The 20,458-nt window shown below is 38.3% G+C and overlaps 1 protein-coding gene across 6 annotated transcripts in view; it reads right to left on the bottom strand.

Annotated features, from left to right (window-relative positions):
* The window catches only part of LIMCH1 (LIM and calponin homology domains 1), a 337,259-nt gene that overhangs the window by 190,604 nt on the left and 126,197 nt on the right, over positions 1-20,458 (bottom strand). For all 6 annotated transcript variants that reach the window (XM_031943870.1, XM_031943867.1, XM_031943872.1 and 3 more), the window contains exon 2: positions 8,922-8,992. In XM_031943870.1, the coding sequence (XP_031799730.1) occupies positions 8,922-8,992 (71 nt within the window). The remainder of the gene's footprint in view (positions 1-8,921; positions 8,993-20,458) is intronic.

The raw sequence follows: 20,458 nt of genomic DNA, 5'->3' as shown, positions 1-20,458 counted from the left end.
CTTCTATATAGCTAGATTCATTGATCGTGTCAGAAAAAAAAGCACAGGTCTTGGTGTCAGTCATACAATCACAACAAAATCTGTTTCCTCATATGTAAAATAGTAATAAAAATAATATTTGTATTATCTATCTTGCAGAGTTGAATCGAGAAAAAACTGGGCAAAATTTACATTACTTTGTAAATAAAAGTCATGAATTATACTTCCCACCTCCTGACAGATAGATGATGGACTTAAAATTGAGAGTCAATGTAGACACTTGTTTCACTGTACTATCTAAATTTATCGTGAGGGTTTAGCATTATTGTTGTTTGTTTGTTTATTGTTCTACTGAATGAGTGCCAGTGGGGAGATATTAAATACCTATTTAACAAAATTTTAAACTTAAAAACTGTGATTTGGTAATGTAATTGTTTAAGCTATAGTAAAAAAAAAATCAAAAATGAGGAATTTCAAGAAATATGGGAATATTTTTATGAACAAATCAAGAACTAAATAATCAGACCCAAAAAATTAATATACACTAGAGGCAAAATGATATAAACAAAAATATTGTCGAAAGAAAAACAAACCAAGTAAGTAAAAAACCAATGAGAACAGATGATGGAACACATTTCCTCTCCTAAGGAAGCTCTAGGTTTCTTGAACTATAAAGATAGATGTGCATCAAATCCAATTCTCCCATTCAATGGATGAATCACCTGAGGACAGGCAGTGACTTGCCAGATGTCACACAAGGAGTAGCAAAACCTAGGTCTCCTGACTCACAAGCTTATATTCTGTCCTCTGTCCAATTACTCACAGAAACATAGCTCTAATAATATGGATTTATCCATCCTAGTTTTAGCTCTTGCCACTCTCCTTCACATACTCTATATTCCAGCAAATCTAAGCTCTTCACCACCATCCCCCCAAATACCACATTTTCCTAACTCTAAGGAATCTCTGGCCTTATAAAACTGTCAATCTAACAAAGGCGAAAAGATTTTCCATCTGTGTTTACCTTCCTAGTCTGCTATTGGACTCCTACAGGACGAGTATATAAGCTCGCTTGCTCAAAGTTGATACTGAATTCCCTAAGCTCTTAAATTGTAAGGCTTGAAAAATCAGGATAATTCATGTGATATAATAGTAAGCTCTTTTTAAAAAGGTGCAAAAGTGACAGCAGAAATATACAAAGAACCATGAGCATTGGGAGGGAAAAAAAAAAAGAAAGTCACATTGTAGAATCTGAGATGCAAACATGGAACTAAGAACCTTAAACCCTAATTTCAGTGATTTTGTAAAATTATGTTCCTTTAATTTTGAAGAGTTCTTTTTTTTCCCTTTTAAAGAATATCCAGGCTAGAAGTGCAACAGCCACCAACAGCTGATCCCAATACAGACATACCTTTGTTTTACTGTGCTTTGCTTTATTGTACTTGGCAGATAGGGCATTTCTGACAAATTGAAGGTTTGTGGAGACCCTGTGTTGAGCCAAATCTATCTGCGCCATTTTTCCAACAGCATGTGCTTTCATTGTGGCTCTGTGTCACATTTTAGTATTTCTTACATTATTTCAAACTTTGTCATTATCATTACATCTGTTATGGTGAACGGTGATCAGTGATCTTTAATGTTACTTGTTCTGGAGCACTACAAACTCCACACACCTGAAACCTCCATCTTTTTCTCTCTCTGAACCTCTCTATTCCCTGACACAGATCCATATTGAAATTAGGTCAATCAATAGTCCTGGATGGTCTTTAAGTGTTCAAGTGAAAGGAAAAATTAATGTGGCAAATTTCATCGTTGTCTTATTTTAAGAAATTGCCATAGCCAGCCCAGTCTTCAACAACCACCCCCCATCAGTCAGCAGCTATCAACACTGAGGCAAGCCCTTCCACCAGCAAAATATTATAACTTGCAGAAGGCTCAGGTGATGGTTAACATTTTTAAGTAACAAAGTATTTTTAAATTAACATATATTTTTTAGACACTATACTTACTATTTACACTTATATTCTATAGTATAGTGTAAAAGAACTTTTACATGCACTAGGAAACCAAAAATTCAAGTGACTCAATTTATTGTGACAATTTGGGTTACTTTGGTGGTCTGTAACTGAACTTGCAAGAGCCCCAAGGTATCCTATACCCAACTCACATGCTTACCTGCTGAGTTTTTTAAAATCTGGGCTGATTCTTCCCTTCTTAGCTAACTGAGAGCACTCCACCGGGTCAGAGGTGGGGAGAAAAGAGTGAAGGAAGGGGTAGTCATTCATTATATTGCTCCTAGATTTAGTGGAGACACCTGATTGGTTTAACTCACTACAGCTGCAAACTCCTGAACACATGACTTCCCACAACTTCAGCCTCTCCAGAAGCAGGACTAGGAGCATGTACACCACACCTGCTTCCTCGATTTTCATGTGTGAAAATAAGGTTACTATCATCATGTTGCCCCTTTCAATGACTGGAAGACTGACAATATTTATTATTATTATTATTACTGAGGAAATTGGAGTTGAATGAGACTTGCCCACGGTCACACAATTAGGAAGTGTTAAGTGTCTGAGACCACATCTAAACTCAGGTCTCCTGACTTCAGAACGGGTGCTCTATCCATTGCATCACCTAGCTGGCCCCAAACTGACAATATTTAAAGGGAAAATGAAAATGCATTTGGTAGTAAAAACCAAACAAAAACTACAAATATTTATCCTATATTAATCTAATAGGAGTCTAGCATAATAAATGAAGACAGAAACCAGTATTTCTAGAGATTGAAAGAAAAGAAAGATAGGAGCTGGACAAGAAGGAAGAGAAATACAAAATAGCACAGGATGGAAGCAGAAAGGCTAAAGGGTCTTTTTGTGTCATGGCAAGTGGCTGAGATTATATTGGTAGGTGAGACTGGAAAGTCAGTTAGAAATCAAATTATAGGAGATTTTGAATGCCCAGCTAGATTGCCTCATGGGACAATGAGGCAATAAAGCAGGTTTGATAGAGCAAAAAGATAAGCCGCCATATTGGATGTGATAATTGGTGATGAATACAAACAGTGCCCTTTCTTTTCCCTCCCTCATCATCCCTAGGGAAAAGAAGACAGAAACAATTTGCTAGCGTAAATATTCTTGCGCCTCTCAGGAGCATGACTGACCTTCAGCCAAATACCATAAGAGAAAGGCAGAATCCCCACAGACACCAAGGAAAACCTGTGACAAAGGATAAGCCCAACTTATTGAACTCACTGGTCAGAGAAAATATCAGAAGTCTGAACAGGAGAAATTTGATTTAATTTAACAATATAAGATAAGCCTTGCTCAGAAACCAGGATGGTAGAAGGAGCAATCTTCCTGAGCCTCACGCCTGTGAATGTCCTTCTATTTGATCAGAACCGTGGGGTGTTTGTGGGAGCACAGAAATGTTTTACCAAACACACAGAGCACCAGCTTCTAAACACAGCTGCAAACCCCATCAGGATTGGCTCCGCTAATAATAACAAGATTAGCCCTGAACAAAGAGAAAGGCCTCTCAGATGCAATTTACATATTTGTCAACTGGGGCTTTTAAGCCTTCCTTATCATCAGATGCCAACCAAATCCCTACTTTCCAAGTTAAAAAGAAGCACCAAATAATTCTAAATGAGCAAAGCAGCTGCTCTTAAATACCATCCCTAAACACTACTGATTTTATTCTCAATTGAGGCCATCCAGTTAGAGGAAGATGGTGTTTTCCATACAGCAGACCCAACTCCCTCATTTCACAGGTGAAGGAACGGAGACCCAGAGGAACTGTTGTTTTTTCCTAGTAATTGTCTGAAGAGAGATGGAAACTTCTTCTTCCTCCTCTTCTTTTTCCTCACAAGGAAAAGCAAGTACTCATAGAGGAAGGGCCAAAGGATTTGAAGAGCCTTTAGTCTTGTCATTAATAAAGTGCGTGTATCTACAAATTGTTAACCCCAATGAAATGTCAGCCCGTTGAGGGCAGGGATTTTATTATTTTCTTTTTATCACCCCACACTCAGGAGAGGTGCTTGTTTTGCAAGAGGCACTTTAAGAATTAGCTTTGATTAGATGCCTATTGATTGAAAATTTGACCTAAAAGAAGAGCTTCAAATTAAACTTAATGGCTAGAAGAAAAATGGCCAGGATCCCAAAGGGGGGGAGAGGAGGAAAGTAGGGAAGAGGAAAAGAGAAACAAGGGCCAGTAAGAGCCAAATATAAGATGATATTTAAAGGCTTTAAACATCATCCAGTGCAAAGGTGGCAGCATGCACCCCATAACACCCAAGCTAGATTATAATGGAATTGGGAGATGTTTAATAAAATAGGTAAAAATACTATAAAACATAAATAATGTTAGTTTTAGAAATCAGTGTGGTATTTAACATATATTGGATTACTTGCTATCTAGAGGAAGGAATGGGAAGGAGGGGAAAATTTGGAACACAAGGTTATGAAGAGTTGATGTTGGAAAATTATCCATGCATATTTTTTGGAAATTAAAAGTCTTTAATAAAAAATAGAAGGGGCAGCTAGATGGTGCAAGTGGATAGAGCACCAGCCCTGAAGTCAGGAGGATCTGAGTTCAAATGTGATGTCAGAAACTTAACACCTCCTAGTTGTATGACTCTGGGCAAGTCACTTAACCCCTATTGCCTCAGGGGGAAAAAAATGGAGGAAGAAGGGAGGAGGAGGAGGAGGAAGAAGAAGAGGAGGAGGAAGAGGAGGAGGGGGAGGAGAGGGAGAAAGGGGAGGAGGGGAAGGAGGGGGAGGAGGGGGAGGAGGAGGAGGAGGAAGGAGAAAGGAGAAGTCATCAATGTGGCCCACATGGTAATCCTCATCCCACAGATGATAAAACCTCAAAGTTAAATGACTTACTTAAGAACATGGAGTTGAAAAGTAATGATGCAAAGATTGAACCCATTTGAAATCCCTTTCTACTAAAATTTCAAATAGTGAATGTTTGCGTGCAAAGAGAGGGAAAACAAATCTGTTTGGGTTGGAACTAGGGGCCCTCCCAACTCATATTCTTTGAATTTGTAACTCATTGTTCCTGTTATTTGTCCTTTGTTCTGGAAGAGGACCAGGACCTCAGGGAGGTGACACCATGATAGGCAAATGAATTGTACTGAAGTGAGGGTGAGCTGGAAGATAGAGAAGAGACAAAGAAGGAGAGAATGAACAATCTGTGGAGATCTTTATAGGGATGGATGATGAGAATGGAAGAAATAGAGGTCGGAGACTGAAATGTGAGAAATACTGGTATATTGCTAGGACTTGAGAAAGGAATTTTTCTCCCTTGAAATCAAATCAGGAAATCTTGACTGAAATAAGAGATGATTAAAAAAAACGCAGTAAGTAAATTAAGACATGAATTAAGTCCAGATGAGGATTTTGTCCCAGAATGAAGAATTCAATAGCTCTTATCAGAAGAGAGAGTTATTACAAGTGTGGGGAAATCACTCACCAACCATTTCAAAAGAAACATGTTCTTTTAAAATGTATTGGGAAGGCACACTTTGCTAGGTGAGGAGTCATCATCATATAACTCCAAGACCTTTTTCTTGAGAGCCATCTGACAAGATATCAAGCTGAAAAAAGCTGTAGACAATAACTTCACGATATTTCTCATAGTTTTTTTTTTTTTTTTTTAATTATAGCTTTTTATTTGCAAGTTATATGCATGGGTAATTTTTCAGCACTGACAATTGCCAAACCTTTTGTTCCAAATTTTCTCCTCCTTCCCCCCCACCCCCTCTCCCAGATGGCAGGTTGACCGATACATGTTAAATATGTTAACGTATAAATTAAATATGATATATGTATATATGTATTTCTCATAGTTTTAATGAGAACCAGCATAAAGCAGCTAGTTGGGTCATCTAAGATTTTACAGGCAAGCCACAGTGTTGGGCGCCATAGGGAATACAAAGATGCAGAGGACATGATGCTGTTGTGTCCTAGCGGGAGGAGAGAAGGGATCTGCAGAACTAAGCAGTACCACAGTGAGTGTACCCAAAGGGACACAAAGCTTCAGGGGTTCTAGCAAAATCCTCCTGTGGCGTCATCTCCCATCGTTGCTTTAGCTATCACCTTCTCGTGGGGCTCCAATCCTGACCCCGTTCCACAAGCTTCCCATTTTCCCAATCGTCCTTGAGATATTTCCATTTGGATACGCTCTCACTTCAAATTCACCTAGTCTTAGCAAAGCACTTGACTTTAACAGGTGCTTAATAAATGCTGAATGACTTATTGACTGCCAATGTCTACAACTCCACTTTTTTTGCTTTCTGGTGTTGAACCATTTATAAAATTTTCTTTCTGGTTCTGTATGTTGAAAAGGTAGATACCATAATCCTCAGAAAAGATAACTGTCTCTTCTGTTCTTACTCTCAGACTCTCGGGCAAGAGTCCTGAGTTTTCAGGGTCCAAGGTGGGATAGCTCTGTTGTCACTGAAGGAGTATAGTTTCTAGGAAAATATAACGGTGACTTTGGGAGCTTTTGTTCTGGCAATCTGATTCCAAAGTCCTCGGGCTTTGCCCCCCACACCCACACCCAACCTAGGAATGCTATTGTTCTGACAATCTGTCTGATTCTAAATAGATCACTCCTCAATTCATTGCTGACTGATAATCTGGTCAGCAAGAACCAAATTCCCCTGGGTCATAGAATTAGCATGCTGGGGCAGCTAGGTAGAGCAGAGGATAGAGCACTAGCCTGAAGTCAGGAGGACCTGAGTTCAAATTTGACCTCAGTCACTTAACACTTCCTAGCTGTGTGACCCTGGGCAAGTCACTTAACCCCAATTGCCTTAGCAAAAAAAAAAAAAAAAAGAGAGAGAGAGAGAGAGAGAGAGAATTAGCAAGTCAATGATGGAAAGCTTCCGTTTTCTCTTGGAATTTAGTTCACTTGTAACTGGCATTATAATTACAATAAACTTTGCCCCTTGACAAGGAAATGGGTTCAAGCCTTCAAATTCTTTTGAGACACCTCACAACTCCATTCTATGACCCCAAACTTTTGGGGTCCCTTTCCCAACCTCAACATTCACCATTATTCCATCTAGTTGGTCACTAGAAGTCTTTGGGGGTAGAGACAAAGACCATGACTCCCCTTTAATGCCAAAGGATCACCACACCCAGAGAAATGAAAGCTCCTGCTCTCACTGGAGAAGTTTGCATCCTGACCCTGCCTCTTACTTTCTTTGTGATCTTTGACCAACTACAAACTATATGAGCTTCAGTTTCTTCTAAAGGCAAAAAGAGGTTTCAACTAGGGGATCACTAAGGTTCCTTCCAGTTGTAAGTCCTCTGTCTTCAATTCCCTTTACTTAATGAGGGAGGAGAAAGAGGATCCCAATTAAAAGATAGGTAAATTTATACTTAAAAAAAAGTCCAAAAGTTTTAAGGTTTTTCTGAATTTATATGGTATAGAAGAGAAATAATAAGATTTGATAATTCTCTGATTAGGAAAGAAGAAAGAATTTCCAAATATCTTAATTTACTCTACAATTTGAAAAAAACTGCAAGTCTTTCAAAGAAGAGGGGGTTTCAAAAAAAATTGCAGTGAAGTTGAAGGGAAAGAGTTTAGGAATAAACATGAATTTTGCCATCAAACTTGGAGTTGGAAATACCAGTGAGTGATAGGATCCAACTCAACTTTATTATAGTTCTACTTATGGTTTCTAGTCATATGAGCATCTGGACAGCTCTAAAATATGGTATCTTCTCGATAACCTCAGATTGTAAATTAACAGAAGGCAAGACTTGAATATAGATAAGGTAAATCTGCTGAAGATCACAGTGTTTGCTATATACAGAAGCAGCTTTTATAAATAACAAGCACATTGTGAGAAACCCCAATGAAAAAGGCAGTTAACCACAGAGAAATGCTATTACTTTTTTAAATTGCCAGGGCATGTAGTGCTAAGATATAAATGTTTAAAGTCGTTTCAAAGACAAAACTATGAATATCAATTTCACTTTTTGTTTTGTTTCGTTTCTTAAAAGAAAAAAAAAAAGATTAAAAAAACCCCACTCTCAGCATCCAAATCATAACTATTAAATCCAATACTTGAAAACTTCAGATTGAGTTCATGTCCTTTCTCTTAAAATTTTTACAGCTGCTGCTTATTTCATTACTAGCTTAAAAATAGGATTCTGTTGTTTTATTAAAGAAAAAAAAAACCTTGAATATGACCTTGCTATAGCATTCCAAGATATAGCACATGTGATCAGCGAAAGATAAGGAAACAAAGAATAAGTCTGAAGTTAGGGTTCATATTTTAATCATAGTCACTAGAAATGATTTATTGCACTGATCAAGGAGTAGAAAATTGTATGGGGAAGGAGAAAAGAGGAAAAGAAAGGCAGAGGAATGGAAGTGAAGAAAAAGTGGAAGAGAAAGAATGATAGGAGAAAAAGAGATGAGAGGAGAAAAAAATAAAGGAAAGGAGGAGAAAGAGGATTGAGAAATGAGGAGAAGGGAAAGGACAAAAGACAGAGAAGAGAAGAAATAAGATAGAGAAAAGATGTGGGAAGAGAGGACAGTGAAAGGAGAAACAGAATGTAAATTCTCCTTTCATTTGGTATTGTCTGAGGAGAAAAAAAAAAGATGGACCACTGGACTTAACAAGGAAGAGCAAGGTTCGAATCCCAGTCCAGACACATATCAGTTATGTAACTCTGGGCCAGTCATTTAAATTCTCATGGCTCTCTTCTGTTACTTGACAGGAAGAAAGCTGCCGACCACCATTCTTCAGCCCAGAACTTTACAATAAATCTGATACCAGAGTTACAGCTTGACAAAGCACAGGGAGTATCAATGAGATCAATACAAATGGGAATGTAAGTCATTAGGACAACATGAAAGTGATTCTTTTTTTTTTTTTTTTTTTTGCCTCTTAATAACAATTCAAATGAATCTTTACTTACTCGCAGAGCAGGATGCCATTTTCTAGTCCTGTTCGAAAATCTCTGTCACCAAAACTTCTGCCAGTTACTTGCTGGGAAAGAAAAAGAAAAAAGTATTAACATTTCTCTCTAATCAGGAAATTCAATATTTTTGCTGTAATCCAATAGCCCAGGAAATTATTAGTGACATTCCAGGAATGGGAAAAATGTATTATGCTTAGGGTTTCTCCCCCAGTCATGTGGTTCTGCCTGAATCAATTAAATCTGAATTTCTGAATTTAGACTTTTTTTTCTTGATTATTTCTTATTGTCTATATACTATCTATAAGAAAAGGAAAGGAAGTTAGGCTAATCTCTACATCCTGTAGATGAAGAAATCCAGAAGAGGTAAATGAATTGTTCACTCTCAAACAGGTAATAAAGCCTTTGAGGGAAGATTTAAACACAAATCCTCTTACTCTATTTGGTTAGAAAGTCATAAAGACCTAGCTAGAAAGTTTTTAGCTGGAAAGATCCAGTGTGATTTCTCTTCACTCCTGTCTGATGTGGTTTTTTGCTTTCGTGGATTTGGTCAATTATATCATAGTGCACTTCATCCAAACTCATTATACCCATCTCATTCATTCAAAAATATTTCCTAAGCACTTACTAAAAAAAATAGCTAATATTCATCATTCATTAAAAAATATTGCCTAAGTACTAGCTAACTAATATTCAGCTCATAGATTCAAAAACATTTCCTAAGCACTTAATAGATAACTAGCTAATATCCACCTCATTCACTTAAAAATATTGCCCAGCTCTTCTCAACAATGAGATGATTCAGGCCAGTTCCAATGATCTTATGATGAAGAGAACCAGTTACACCCAAAAAGAGGATTGTGGGAACTGAGTGTGAACCACAACATAGCATTTTCACTTTTTTGTTGTCATTTGCTGGAATTTTGTTTTCTTTCTCATTTTTTCCCTTTTAATCTGACATTTCTTGTGTAGCAAGATAATTGTATAAATATGTATAGAAGAATTGCACATGTTTAACATATATTGGTTTATTTGTTATCTAGAGGAAGGAGTGAGGCGAAAGGAGGGGGAGAAAATTAGGAACACAAGGTTATGCAAGAGTGAATGTTGAAAATTATCCATGCATATGTTTTGAAAATAAAAAGCCTTAATAAAAAATAAAAAATAAAAATATTGCCTAAGCACTTACTAGATAACTAACATTCAGCTCATAGATTCAAAAATATAGACTAAGCACTTAGTAGATAACTAGCTAATGATTTATATGGAGTTTTAAGGTTTGCAAAGTCCTTTTTACTATTCTTTCACTTTCACAATCACTCTAGAGGCAGATACTATTATTACCCATATTTTGCAAATGGGAAAACTGAATGATGGGAAAATTAAGCACCACGCCCAGGGTCATATAGCCAAGAAGTGTCTTGCCTGGAATTTGAACTCAGCTTTTCCTGTTTCTAAGGCCAGTGCCCTCTCTACTATCCAAAACATAAAACATTAGACTAGGCAGTGTGTGTATATGTGCATGTATGTGTCTTGAAAGGCTGGGATGGAATATAATAAGAATAAACTAAAAATCTAGTTATCAGCCCCTGGAACAAGCTGTTCATTCTGTGCCTTTCACTTACGGATCAAGATAAAAAGCCATGCAGGTGATCCCTGCTGCATTAATCTATTAATCTCCAGTTTATAACAACTCAGACTCATAGTTTTTCTACATCACAGTTCTGTTCTTAATTTGCTTTTTTAGCTAGACTATCAACACTTTGAGGGCAAGGCCCATGTTGAATGTCAAGCAAAAATCTCCTTTTCTTTCTGGCAGATAGGACTTCTTGTCTTTAATAACAAACAAAAACAAACAAAAACCCAGAGAGCTGAGTTGCTCTCCCTATTTTAAGTCTCAAATTCAAACACTTTTGTTACTGCTCTGGAGTTGTCTCAAGCTCCAGCGATCAGGAATGATCCCAAGTGCCAGGATCATTTACAAAGCCTTTGAAGTAAGAAGTGGCCCTTTATGGGAGAGGGGAAATGCTTTCATGCCCTGGGAGAAGGTCATCTGTCATCACTCCTTTAAGGCGAGTAGCTGTTAGGAAGTTTATCGGGATTCTCAGGGAGAGCTCTGACTCTTTTATTTGGGGGCAATTACTTCTCAGAGTTGTGTCGTTTCAATGACATGACACTGACACATTGATACAAATGAATGCTCAAACCTTCTGTTTTTCCTTTAGAGAGATACAGTAACTGCAACCCAGTCTATAACATAACTTCAAGGCAATACTTTTATTATGTGTTTACAATATAACACGTTGTATAATATGACTGTAAGTGTTAATTTATTGACTACTTTCACGGTTATGGTATAGATGTAAAGGACAGAACTATTGCCAAGAATTAGCTAACCCAAGCCCAAGGGTGATTTTTAGGCAAATTTTAGTATAGAAATAGGCTAATTTCCCTTCCAGAATCTACACAAAGTGATATTCTCTGACAAACTATAGCTCCATAATAAACTGCAGATGCAAAAATGATTTAAAATAAAAACAAAATGGCGATAAATCATCCTATGAAGGGTAACAGCTTAATTAAAAGGTTCTATTTAAGTCAGAACAGTTATTTTCACTGGAAAATGTAGGATTTGGAATGAGAATAGGGGTTCGAATTTTAACTGTGAGGAACTCCCTGAATGATCTTGGATAAATCCCTTAATTTCTCTGGGCTTCTCTCCCTCCTCCTCCTAGCCCAGGAGATGGGAGTAAAACACATTTTTTAAAATTAATTTATATAATTTAAATTTCCCCATTCTCTGCCTATTCCCCTTCCCAGAAAGCCAGTCCTAATAGAAATCATTGTGAAAAGTAAAAGCAAGAATTCAGGAATTTTTAGCATTCAAAGGAATATGAATAGGAAAGAGTTAATAAGAATATAGTTTAATATAGTTTACAGATGGATGGTCCAAAGAAGTTCCATCATTTGAAAAATGAGGCCTATAAAAGTGACCTCTGGAGCTCAGTTTTCTCATCTGTTAACTAGGGGGACTGAAATATGATCTAATAATGTAATTTTTCAAAAAAAAAAAAAAACCCTACATCAAATATATAATAGGTTCCTAGAATCAAGGATATACTACTGTCAGGACAGCTAGAAGTCAAACCTGTCGCATTGGGAAAATAAGATTTGGAATGGTTAAAAAACTTGTTCAAGTTCTAGAGGCAGAGCCAAGACTAGAATCCAGATTCTGCTTTAAATCTGGTGCACTCTGTATGTCCAAACCACAAAACCCCATTTAACCCATATGCTATCTGAAACCTAGAACCCAAATGCCCATGCAAGATATCAAGAACACGTGCTAGATTTGGCAGAACATATGCTAAGATATCAAGAACACATCTTTCCTCCAGCCAATGCTACCTGAAAGGGATTAGGGATTCTCTCTACTTATAAGCCCCGGTCACCATAAGAATTCAGAACTTCAAATCGCTGTTGCTGATTTGAGACTGAAATCTCGATAGAGCACAAGATGACAGAAAATGAGAGACTTGAAGGGAGGAAACACTTTCTGGCTCTCTAACTCATCTACTATTTATCAAGCATTGATTAAGGCAGCAGGCCCTGTGCTAGGTATAAAAAATGAAACAATCTCTCCTATTGAGGAGCTTCTATTCTAACAAAAGCCTCTTATGTGAGACAACCCAGGGGTGTCCACCCTCAACTGGGAGAAGTGGAAAAGACCTGCGAGAAGTCTGAAAGGATCACTGATCAGTTTCCTCTTCCGGCCACACTTGAAAATAATCCCACTTCTGTCCAGAATTCCACCACTGGCTGGCTCAAGGACATGTCCTGCTCCATTAGAGATCTAACTGCAACCTTAGCTTAGAAGGGATTGGGATCCACATATAACTTGGTGCTTCTTTTCTATCATCAATCCCCATTATATTTCTGGATACCTCAAAATTAAGCTACAAGGTTTTCCATGCTTGATAAAATAAAAAATCCTATGTTTCTTATTAACATTAATCATTTGTTATTGTTTAATTACTTCAATAATGACCAATTCTTCATGAGCCCAATTGTGGTTTTCTTGGCAAAGATACTAGAGTGGTTTGCCATTTCTTCCTCAGCTCATTTTACAAATGAGGAAACTGAGGCAAACAGGGTCAGGAACTTGCCCAGGGTCACCCAGCTGGGTGTCTGAGATCAGTTTTGAACTCAGAAAGATAAGCCTGATTTCAAGTCCTATACTCTATATAGAGTACTGAGCATTGGATACCATTCTGGATTTTACAAAACACTTTACATATTATCTCATTTGATACTTACAACAATAGGGGAGGTAAGTGATGTTTTTAATCCCCATTTCCCAGTTAAGAAAACTAAGTCTGACTAACCCATGATCCTACAGCTATTCAGTAAATAAGTCACAATGTAAATTCATCTTTTTCCCCCAAGTCCAGCACTCTCCATCATACTATCTGTTTACCTAAAGAATCACTGGCCACTTTTAGAAGTCTCAAAAAAAAAAAAAAAAAAAAAAAAAAAAATTAGCCTCCAAAAGCAGCTACAAAGGATCAGCATTATCAACTTTGAGAGATATGTATGTAGGGACGGTGAGGACAATACCTTTTCTTGAAGTGGACTAATCCCCCAACCTGTGTAGGTAAGAAGCAGAAATGGTTCACAATTGAGCTTGATTAGCCAGCTAATCAACAGCAAACCTGGCAGAAAAAGGGAGGAGGACAGGAAAATCCCAAGGAGGGGCAAAAATGAGAGAAGAAAAATTGTTCTCTCCATGGGACCATTCTTCCCATTTGGGCATTTTAATGTGACTAGTTTATATGATTAACATGCATATGTGTTGTCATATATATAGTTTTGAATCACAGCATTTGCTCTTTCTAGTGGATCCCATAAGCCAACAAGATACCTCACACTGGAAACCAGTATTTCAAAAACATGAAGATTTCAGGCTGAATTTATCAGACATACAGATTTTATCTCTAAGTTGTTAAGGGAACACAAACACTGGAGGAATGTGGTTTCTTTGAACGATAGTACAAAATGTTTAAAACTTCTAAGTCTAAATCAAGATTTCAGAATTTTTAGACTGAAAAAGATTAGGTGTGCTCCATAACTTTAACAAGAATGATGTTAATCGGCATAATTTTGTGTGTAAATTGTAATACACATTAAAAAGTACAAAACTTCTTCATTTCTCAAAAGTCAGATTGTGTTGCCGTTTCTTGTAGATTACTGGAAAACCAATTCGTCCCAAAGATGGCTTATGTGTCCTCCTCCTTGAGCTCCCAGTACTTCCGTCAACTACGTGTCCTCCACTTTTGCTCACAGCACATGACCAACACCATCTGATACCAGCTGACCCTGCAACCATCCCCTCTTACTCAATAAATTCTATCCACATCTGTGCTATCACCCTTTCCACAAGTCTGGGATATGGTGGCGAGTCCATTCTTTTTGCTTAAGCTAATCAGTCTGACTACCCCAGGTTTCATTGTCTTCCTTTACCATACCTTCAACCTCTCCAATTGCATTTATTTCTTGCCTTCTAACTGCAAACATTGAAATATCACCCATTTTTGAAAAAACAAAGCTTCAGTAATGACTCTTTCACTCACTTGCCATCATGTTTCTTGCCTTAGACCTTATTCCACATCACAACCACAGGTATCTTCTCGATCCCCTTGAACTCTTAACTTCTGCCCTCCCTGGCTGAGACTGCTCTAAGATAACCCACGACCTCCTCCTCATTCTTGTTCTTATCCCTGTCACCTAATTCCTAGCATCTCGGAACCTGGTTCACAGTTTAGATCTGCCTGGAAAAGATTTTCATCTTCTCTTATTGCTCTACGCTTCATTCAGAAAGTCAATCCACAGTTGTCATTTGTCCTTCCTTCTCAAAGAATTACCCAATGACATCAGGGAAGTGATGCGGTAACATAAAAGCGAATGAGGGCTGTGCAAAGTCACCAGCCTCGGTTTCCCTCCAGAGCCATCTGGGTTCAGTAGCCAGATAGAGATCAGGATGACTGGAGATGGCCCTGGAAGCAGTGGGAGATGTTAGCCTTTTTAAGTTAAGATCTTCAACAAGTCTCAGTTTGACTGAAGCAATTGCCCATTCAGCAAATGAAGGCTAGCTAAGAAAGAAATGAGGAAAAGAATGGTCTTTTTTTACCTAGTCCAAATAAATAAAATATTTATATTTATTTAATCAATCTGGGAGGACAAGACTCTAGTGATTTCCTGCCAAAGCAGAAACAATTGTTATTCTGAGCCAATCAGGGCCAAAACAAAGACTAAGTGGGCTTCCTCTGAGACTTTTTATTGACCAATCAATGGGAACCAGAATGATTTGGGTTTAAGCCACCTCCCTTAAGAAATCTATACCATAGGGGCAGCTAGGTGGCACAGTGGATAGAGCACCGGCCCTCAAGTCAGGAGGACCTGGGTTGAAATTTGACCTCAGACACTTAACACTTTCTAGCTGTGTGACCCTGGGCAAGTCACTTAAACCCAATTGCCTCAGGGAAGAAAGAAATACCATAAAACCCCAAGATACTTAGGAAGAAAGGAAGAGGGTACAGAAAGGCAGGCAGGAAGAAATCCACAGCTACCCCTTCAACAATGACCTCTATACCAATGATTCCCAAAGCTACATTATACCTTGTCATCACACCTAACCCATATTTCCAGTTTCTTTCAGGAGATCTCTCTTTAGATGTACCACAGTCCCCTCAAACTCATCTAAATTGGGTAAGTTCCTTTTTTTCCTGTACAGGTCACAGAATCCTAATTCTATATTGGGAACTTGCAGGTCCACCCCCCGCCCCTTATTTTATAGATAAGAAAGTCCAGACCAAGAAAGATTAAACATAAAGGCTTAAAACCAAGATGTTAAATTGCTCCCCCCTCCCCCAATTACCCTTCACTCCCATGTTCAACTGGTTGCCAAGACAGGCTGTCTGTCCAGGCTCCTAAAACCTTCCGTCCTCCACAAACATACTTCTGATCCAATGACAGTGGCCTCCTTGATGTGCTTTGAGCAGACACCCCATTTTTTTGCCTCTGGGCATTTTCTCTGGCAGTCCCCCATACCTGGAATGCTCTCTCTCCTTGCTTTCTTCAAGTCCCAGTTAAAATCCCACCTTTTATAGGAAGAGTTTCCTAACTCCTCTTAATTCTAATTGGTTAATTATTTCCAATTTGTCCTGTTTATAGCTCATTTCAACTTAATTGTTGGGATTGGGGGCTCCTTAAGAACAGAGACTGTCTTTTACCTTTTAAAAAAAAAAAAATCCAACATGTAGCACTTGATAGGCACTTAATAAACGCTTACTTGCTGACCTACTGATTACTGATTTTCTGGTGATCTATTATCGTCATCTCTACTCTCCTTTTCCATTCTCTCTAGTCTCTTTTTGTTCCCTCAGTAGCTGTTGCTGCTGGCCTTAAAATCACTGCTCCTCATTAGGAAGGTGAGGATGGAGGCAGGCCAGCCTCATAAGCAATAGCAGCTCCTTGGGGACATCTCAGAGAAAAGGAAAGTTTCTGTTTCTCTTGCTTTAGCTTCCCAAAGATCTCATTCAGGAGGTTGCCACTTCAATCTATTTGGTCTGCTTTCTCTCTGACCTACTCTGCCTTAGTCCTTAACCCCTGACTTCATCTCTACCTCCAGATCCCATAAAGATGCATGACTTATCACAAACTCCCAAACCAACATCACATTAGCTCCCCCGGCCCTCAAGGTTGAATAAGAGAATTAAATGGCTGTTTTCCCCAAAAGTTGTAAACAAAAACAATTTTTGATTAAGCTGAATTGCATTTTGAATACCTGATCTATTTCTCTGCAAAGCTAATAAGGATTTTTCACTTGACAACAGTTTAAAAAAAAAATCTAGACTTTCTGATATCAGGCTTCTTTAAAAGCTATGTACAGCTGAATTTTATCTCATTTGTAATTCCATATACAATAGAATACTTTGCACATGGCGACGGTTTGAAGATTCTTGGTTAGCCCCCCAAAATCTTACCCTAAGTCTGAGGTATGATGGCCTTGCTCATACCTAGTTCAGATTGAACCATAAATAATGTGTTCTTACCTAACAAAAGGTCTTTAGTTTTAAGTGGTGTGAGATAATCAAGGTGACTTTCCCTTCCATTAGCCATTGCACTTGGTACAAAGTGAGTAATTCATAACAGATGCATTTATTAAAATCTCTCTTGCCAGCTAATGTGCTAAATACTGGGGATACAAAGAAAGGCAAAATTAGTCTCTACACTCAAGGAGCTCACGGATCTCATGGAGGACAGAGCATGCAAACTAATATACAAACAAGATACATCAAGATAAACTGGAGATGCTCCAATATAGGTACTAGCACTAGCCTTTTTGCAGGAGGTGGGATTCTGGCTGAGACTCAAAGGCAGGAAATAATTTGGAACAGATGGATATCTAGGATGGAAATCGTAAAGATCTCAGAGAATACAGACTCCTTAACCTCCACTGGCTGTGGATTCCAATGCAAAGCCAAGAATTCATTTTCTTGAAACAAAATCTTTCCTGTCATAAAGTCAGTCTTGGTTAAAGGTCTTTTATATTTTGGGATACTAATTAAGCCATTATTTCTAAATATGCATACAAAAAAAAAAACCAAATAAACTTTTTTTCCTCATAAGATCAAAAGAAGAAAGAATCAAAATACAATATTTTTGCTTGTGGGAAGAGGGGCAAGAAGATAATTAAAAGCAACTCCTGGTTTATATAGACTGATACTGTTCTTTGTTCTTCATTAAGAATGGTATAAATTTAATCAATCAATCAAGTGCCCATTAAGAACTGCTATTCGTTATTTAGAAGAGAACCAATGCCAGTCGATGGTATCATGGGGTAATGGTTTAACTTTTGTGTGATTTTTTTTTTGAGTCAGAAATGCACAAAGCCTTCAGCCTCACTCTCTCTTCCAGAGGCCAGTGGCAAAACAAATGTCAGGATAACTGATGATGACCCAGGAGGCAGTGGATGACCAAGTACTCCACAGGGCCAGGCTGGCTGGTTTTATGCCATTGGAACAAATTGTTCTCATTCCACCCATTCCCTCTCCAATTCTTCATATGCTTGGGGCAGACAACCCCCAAATTTACCAAAGGGTGGCCCATCAGTTCCCTTGAATTAGGTTTATCCCTTCTGCTGAACTGATTGAGCAAGATGTGGCCGCTGCACATGCTACAGTTTACTGGAGCCACGGTGAGAGCCACATGCTAGATAGACAAAAGAAGATGAGTCCACTAGACTGAAAGCAATTTAAGTATATAGCAATTCTCAATATATTTATATTTGCATGCTCTGTCCTCCATGAAATCGTGAGCTCCTCGAGGGTAAAGACTTTTTTGTCTTTCTTTGTATCCCCAGTATTTAGCACAGGGTCTGGCAAGAGATACTTTAATAAATGTATCTTTTATGAAAGTCAGACTAGGAATACTCCCAATCAAAATATGTCATTAGTGTTTGATTTGAAAACACATCATCTACTATAATTTCCTTCCCCATTATACTGTTTATTTTCAAATCATTCTATGTGTACATCTGTCAGACTGGTCTATAGGGATTTGGCCCAAATGGAAAGAGTCATAGGGAACAACTGGTTTACAATTTAAACTCTGTCAAATAAGATCACACCTGGGTAATTAATCATTATTGCTCTTTTCAATCACACAACACAGAAAATTTAAAAATGACATAAAATTTAAACAATCATTTTATTAATTGCTTATTTTAAAGGTAAGTAAAATAGGGACTTACTCTCTGTGTGACCTTACGCAAGTCTGTTGGTCTTAACTTAGTGGAGAAGGAAGTGGTAAACCACTCCAATATCTTTGCCAAGAAAATCCTATGGACAATATGGCACATTTTGGTCCATGGGGTAACGAAAGGAAAATAATTACCTGCTCTACTAAATTACAATCTTCTTGAGGGAAGGAATAAAATCTAATTCCTTTCCCTCCACATGCCACACAGTGTCTTCACACGTAGCTGGCACTCAAGAGAATTAAGGAAGTCCAAAGAAGACATAATTGTATAGGAGGATACAAGAATCCATTTCATTTGGACTTTCCAAAGATATGGGTAGAATTGGCAAACTGAATCCAATTCAACAAGAATGTATTGAGGGCTCTGTGCTTGCTAGGTATGGGAGTATAGAGCTGAAACATCACCAAAGAGCTTCTAGTCTATTGGTAGAAAGTCATATGTGTACAATTATAATAGAAACTCGAATGAGACAGATACAAAAGAGAAATGCAGACAAAGAGCTCCAGGTGAACTGAAAGGCAAAGAAATTGTTTTCAACAAGTGGGGAAGGGAAAGGGATAGTCTCAAGAAGGCTTTATGGACATGGCAGCTCCTGAAGTGACTCTTAAGAAGGAGTTTGGAAGCTGGAGATAATGAAGGAATGCCAGTTATGAGGAACATTCTGAAGGAATACAAAAGGAAACAGGAAATGGTGAGAAATCTATTAATGGCTAGCATTTATACAGCACCTTAAGGTTTATATGTTGTCCCATTTGATCGTCAAAACATCCATTCTTTTACAGATGAGGAAATCAAGGCTGAGCGGGCTTAAGTTATTTCTTCAAGGTCATATATGATTACTAAGTAATTGAGGCAGAATTTGAGTTCAGATTTTCCTGACTCCAAGCCTCCCATTCTATGGATTAAATCACATGGCTACTATGCAGAAGAGACAGGTGGTGAAACTGAGAGGAATGAGAGTTAGCAGAATAGAAAGATGGAGATTGTGAAGGGGAGGTCGAGGCCAGAACAATGCAACAAAATGGGGAGAAGAGGGAGGGATGGGGTACTGAAGATCTTAGTGGTCCAAAACAGATACGGTGATGGGAAAGGGGAAGCAGAACTACAACTAACCTAGGAAAAGGGGGCTTTGTCTGAGGCTTCCGACATTTAGGAGAGTGTGAGAACGCTTCCTCCCTCAAAAGCTGGCCTTCTACCTACCTAACTCATCTTAATGCCTGAGCCCAGACCTCTCCTGCTCTGTGTCCCCATGCAGTGTAACTGCCTTTGGGCCAATACCTCTCAAAACCCCTGCCATTTTTACCATGAGCCACCTTCAGCATTTGGACTGCACCATTCTCCCAGCTGAATGCACCTATGAGTCACATCTCCTCCCTCCCACGTTTTTATTCCTGCAGATCAACAACAAAAAACTGAACAGAAAGACATTCAAGATCTCAGAGGACAGAGGTGGTGTTGAGGTCTAAAGTGTGACCACCCCTGTCTGTGGCTGTGACAGAGGGAGAGGTAGAAGTTGGAGAAAGAAAGGATGCGAAGAGATGCTGGGGTGTTCAAAGATATTCATTTCAAAGAGATAATAAAGCAAATGTTGATGTTGCTAAAAATGAAGGCAGGGGTTGGGGAGGAAGGTTGTAAAGATCCTAGAAAGACTAGAAAGTAGTCATTGTCAAGGGAAGGAAAAATGACCTGGAGCTCAGCAGATAAAAGCATCAACTACTCT

Source organism: Sarcophilus harrisii, chromosome 6 (assembly GCF_902635505.1).
Source record: "Sarcophilus harrisii chromosome 6, mSarHar1.11, whole genome shotgun sequence".
Lineage (NCBI taxonomy): Eukaryota > Metazoa > Chordata > Mammalia > Dasyuromorphia > Dasyuridae > Sarcophilus > Sarcophilus harrisii.
The sequence above is the reverse complement of the archived record's forward strand: the minus strand, read 5'-3'. Positions and strand labels throughout refer to the sequence as shown.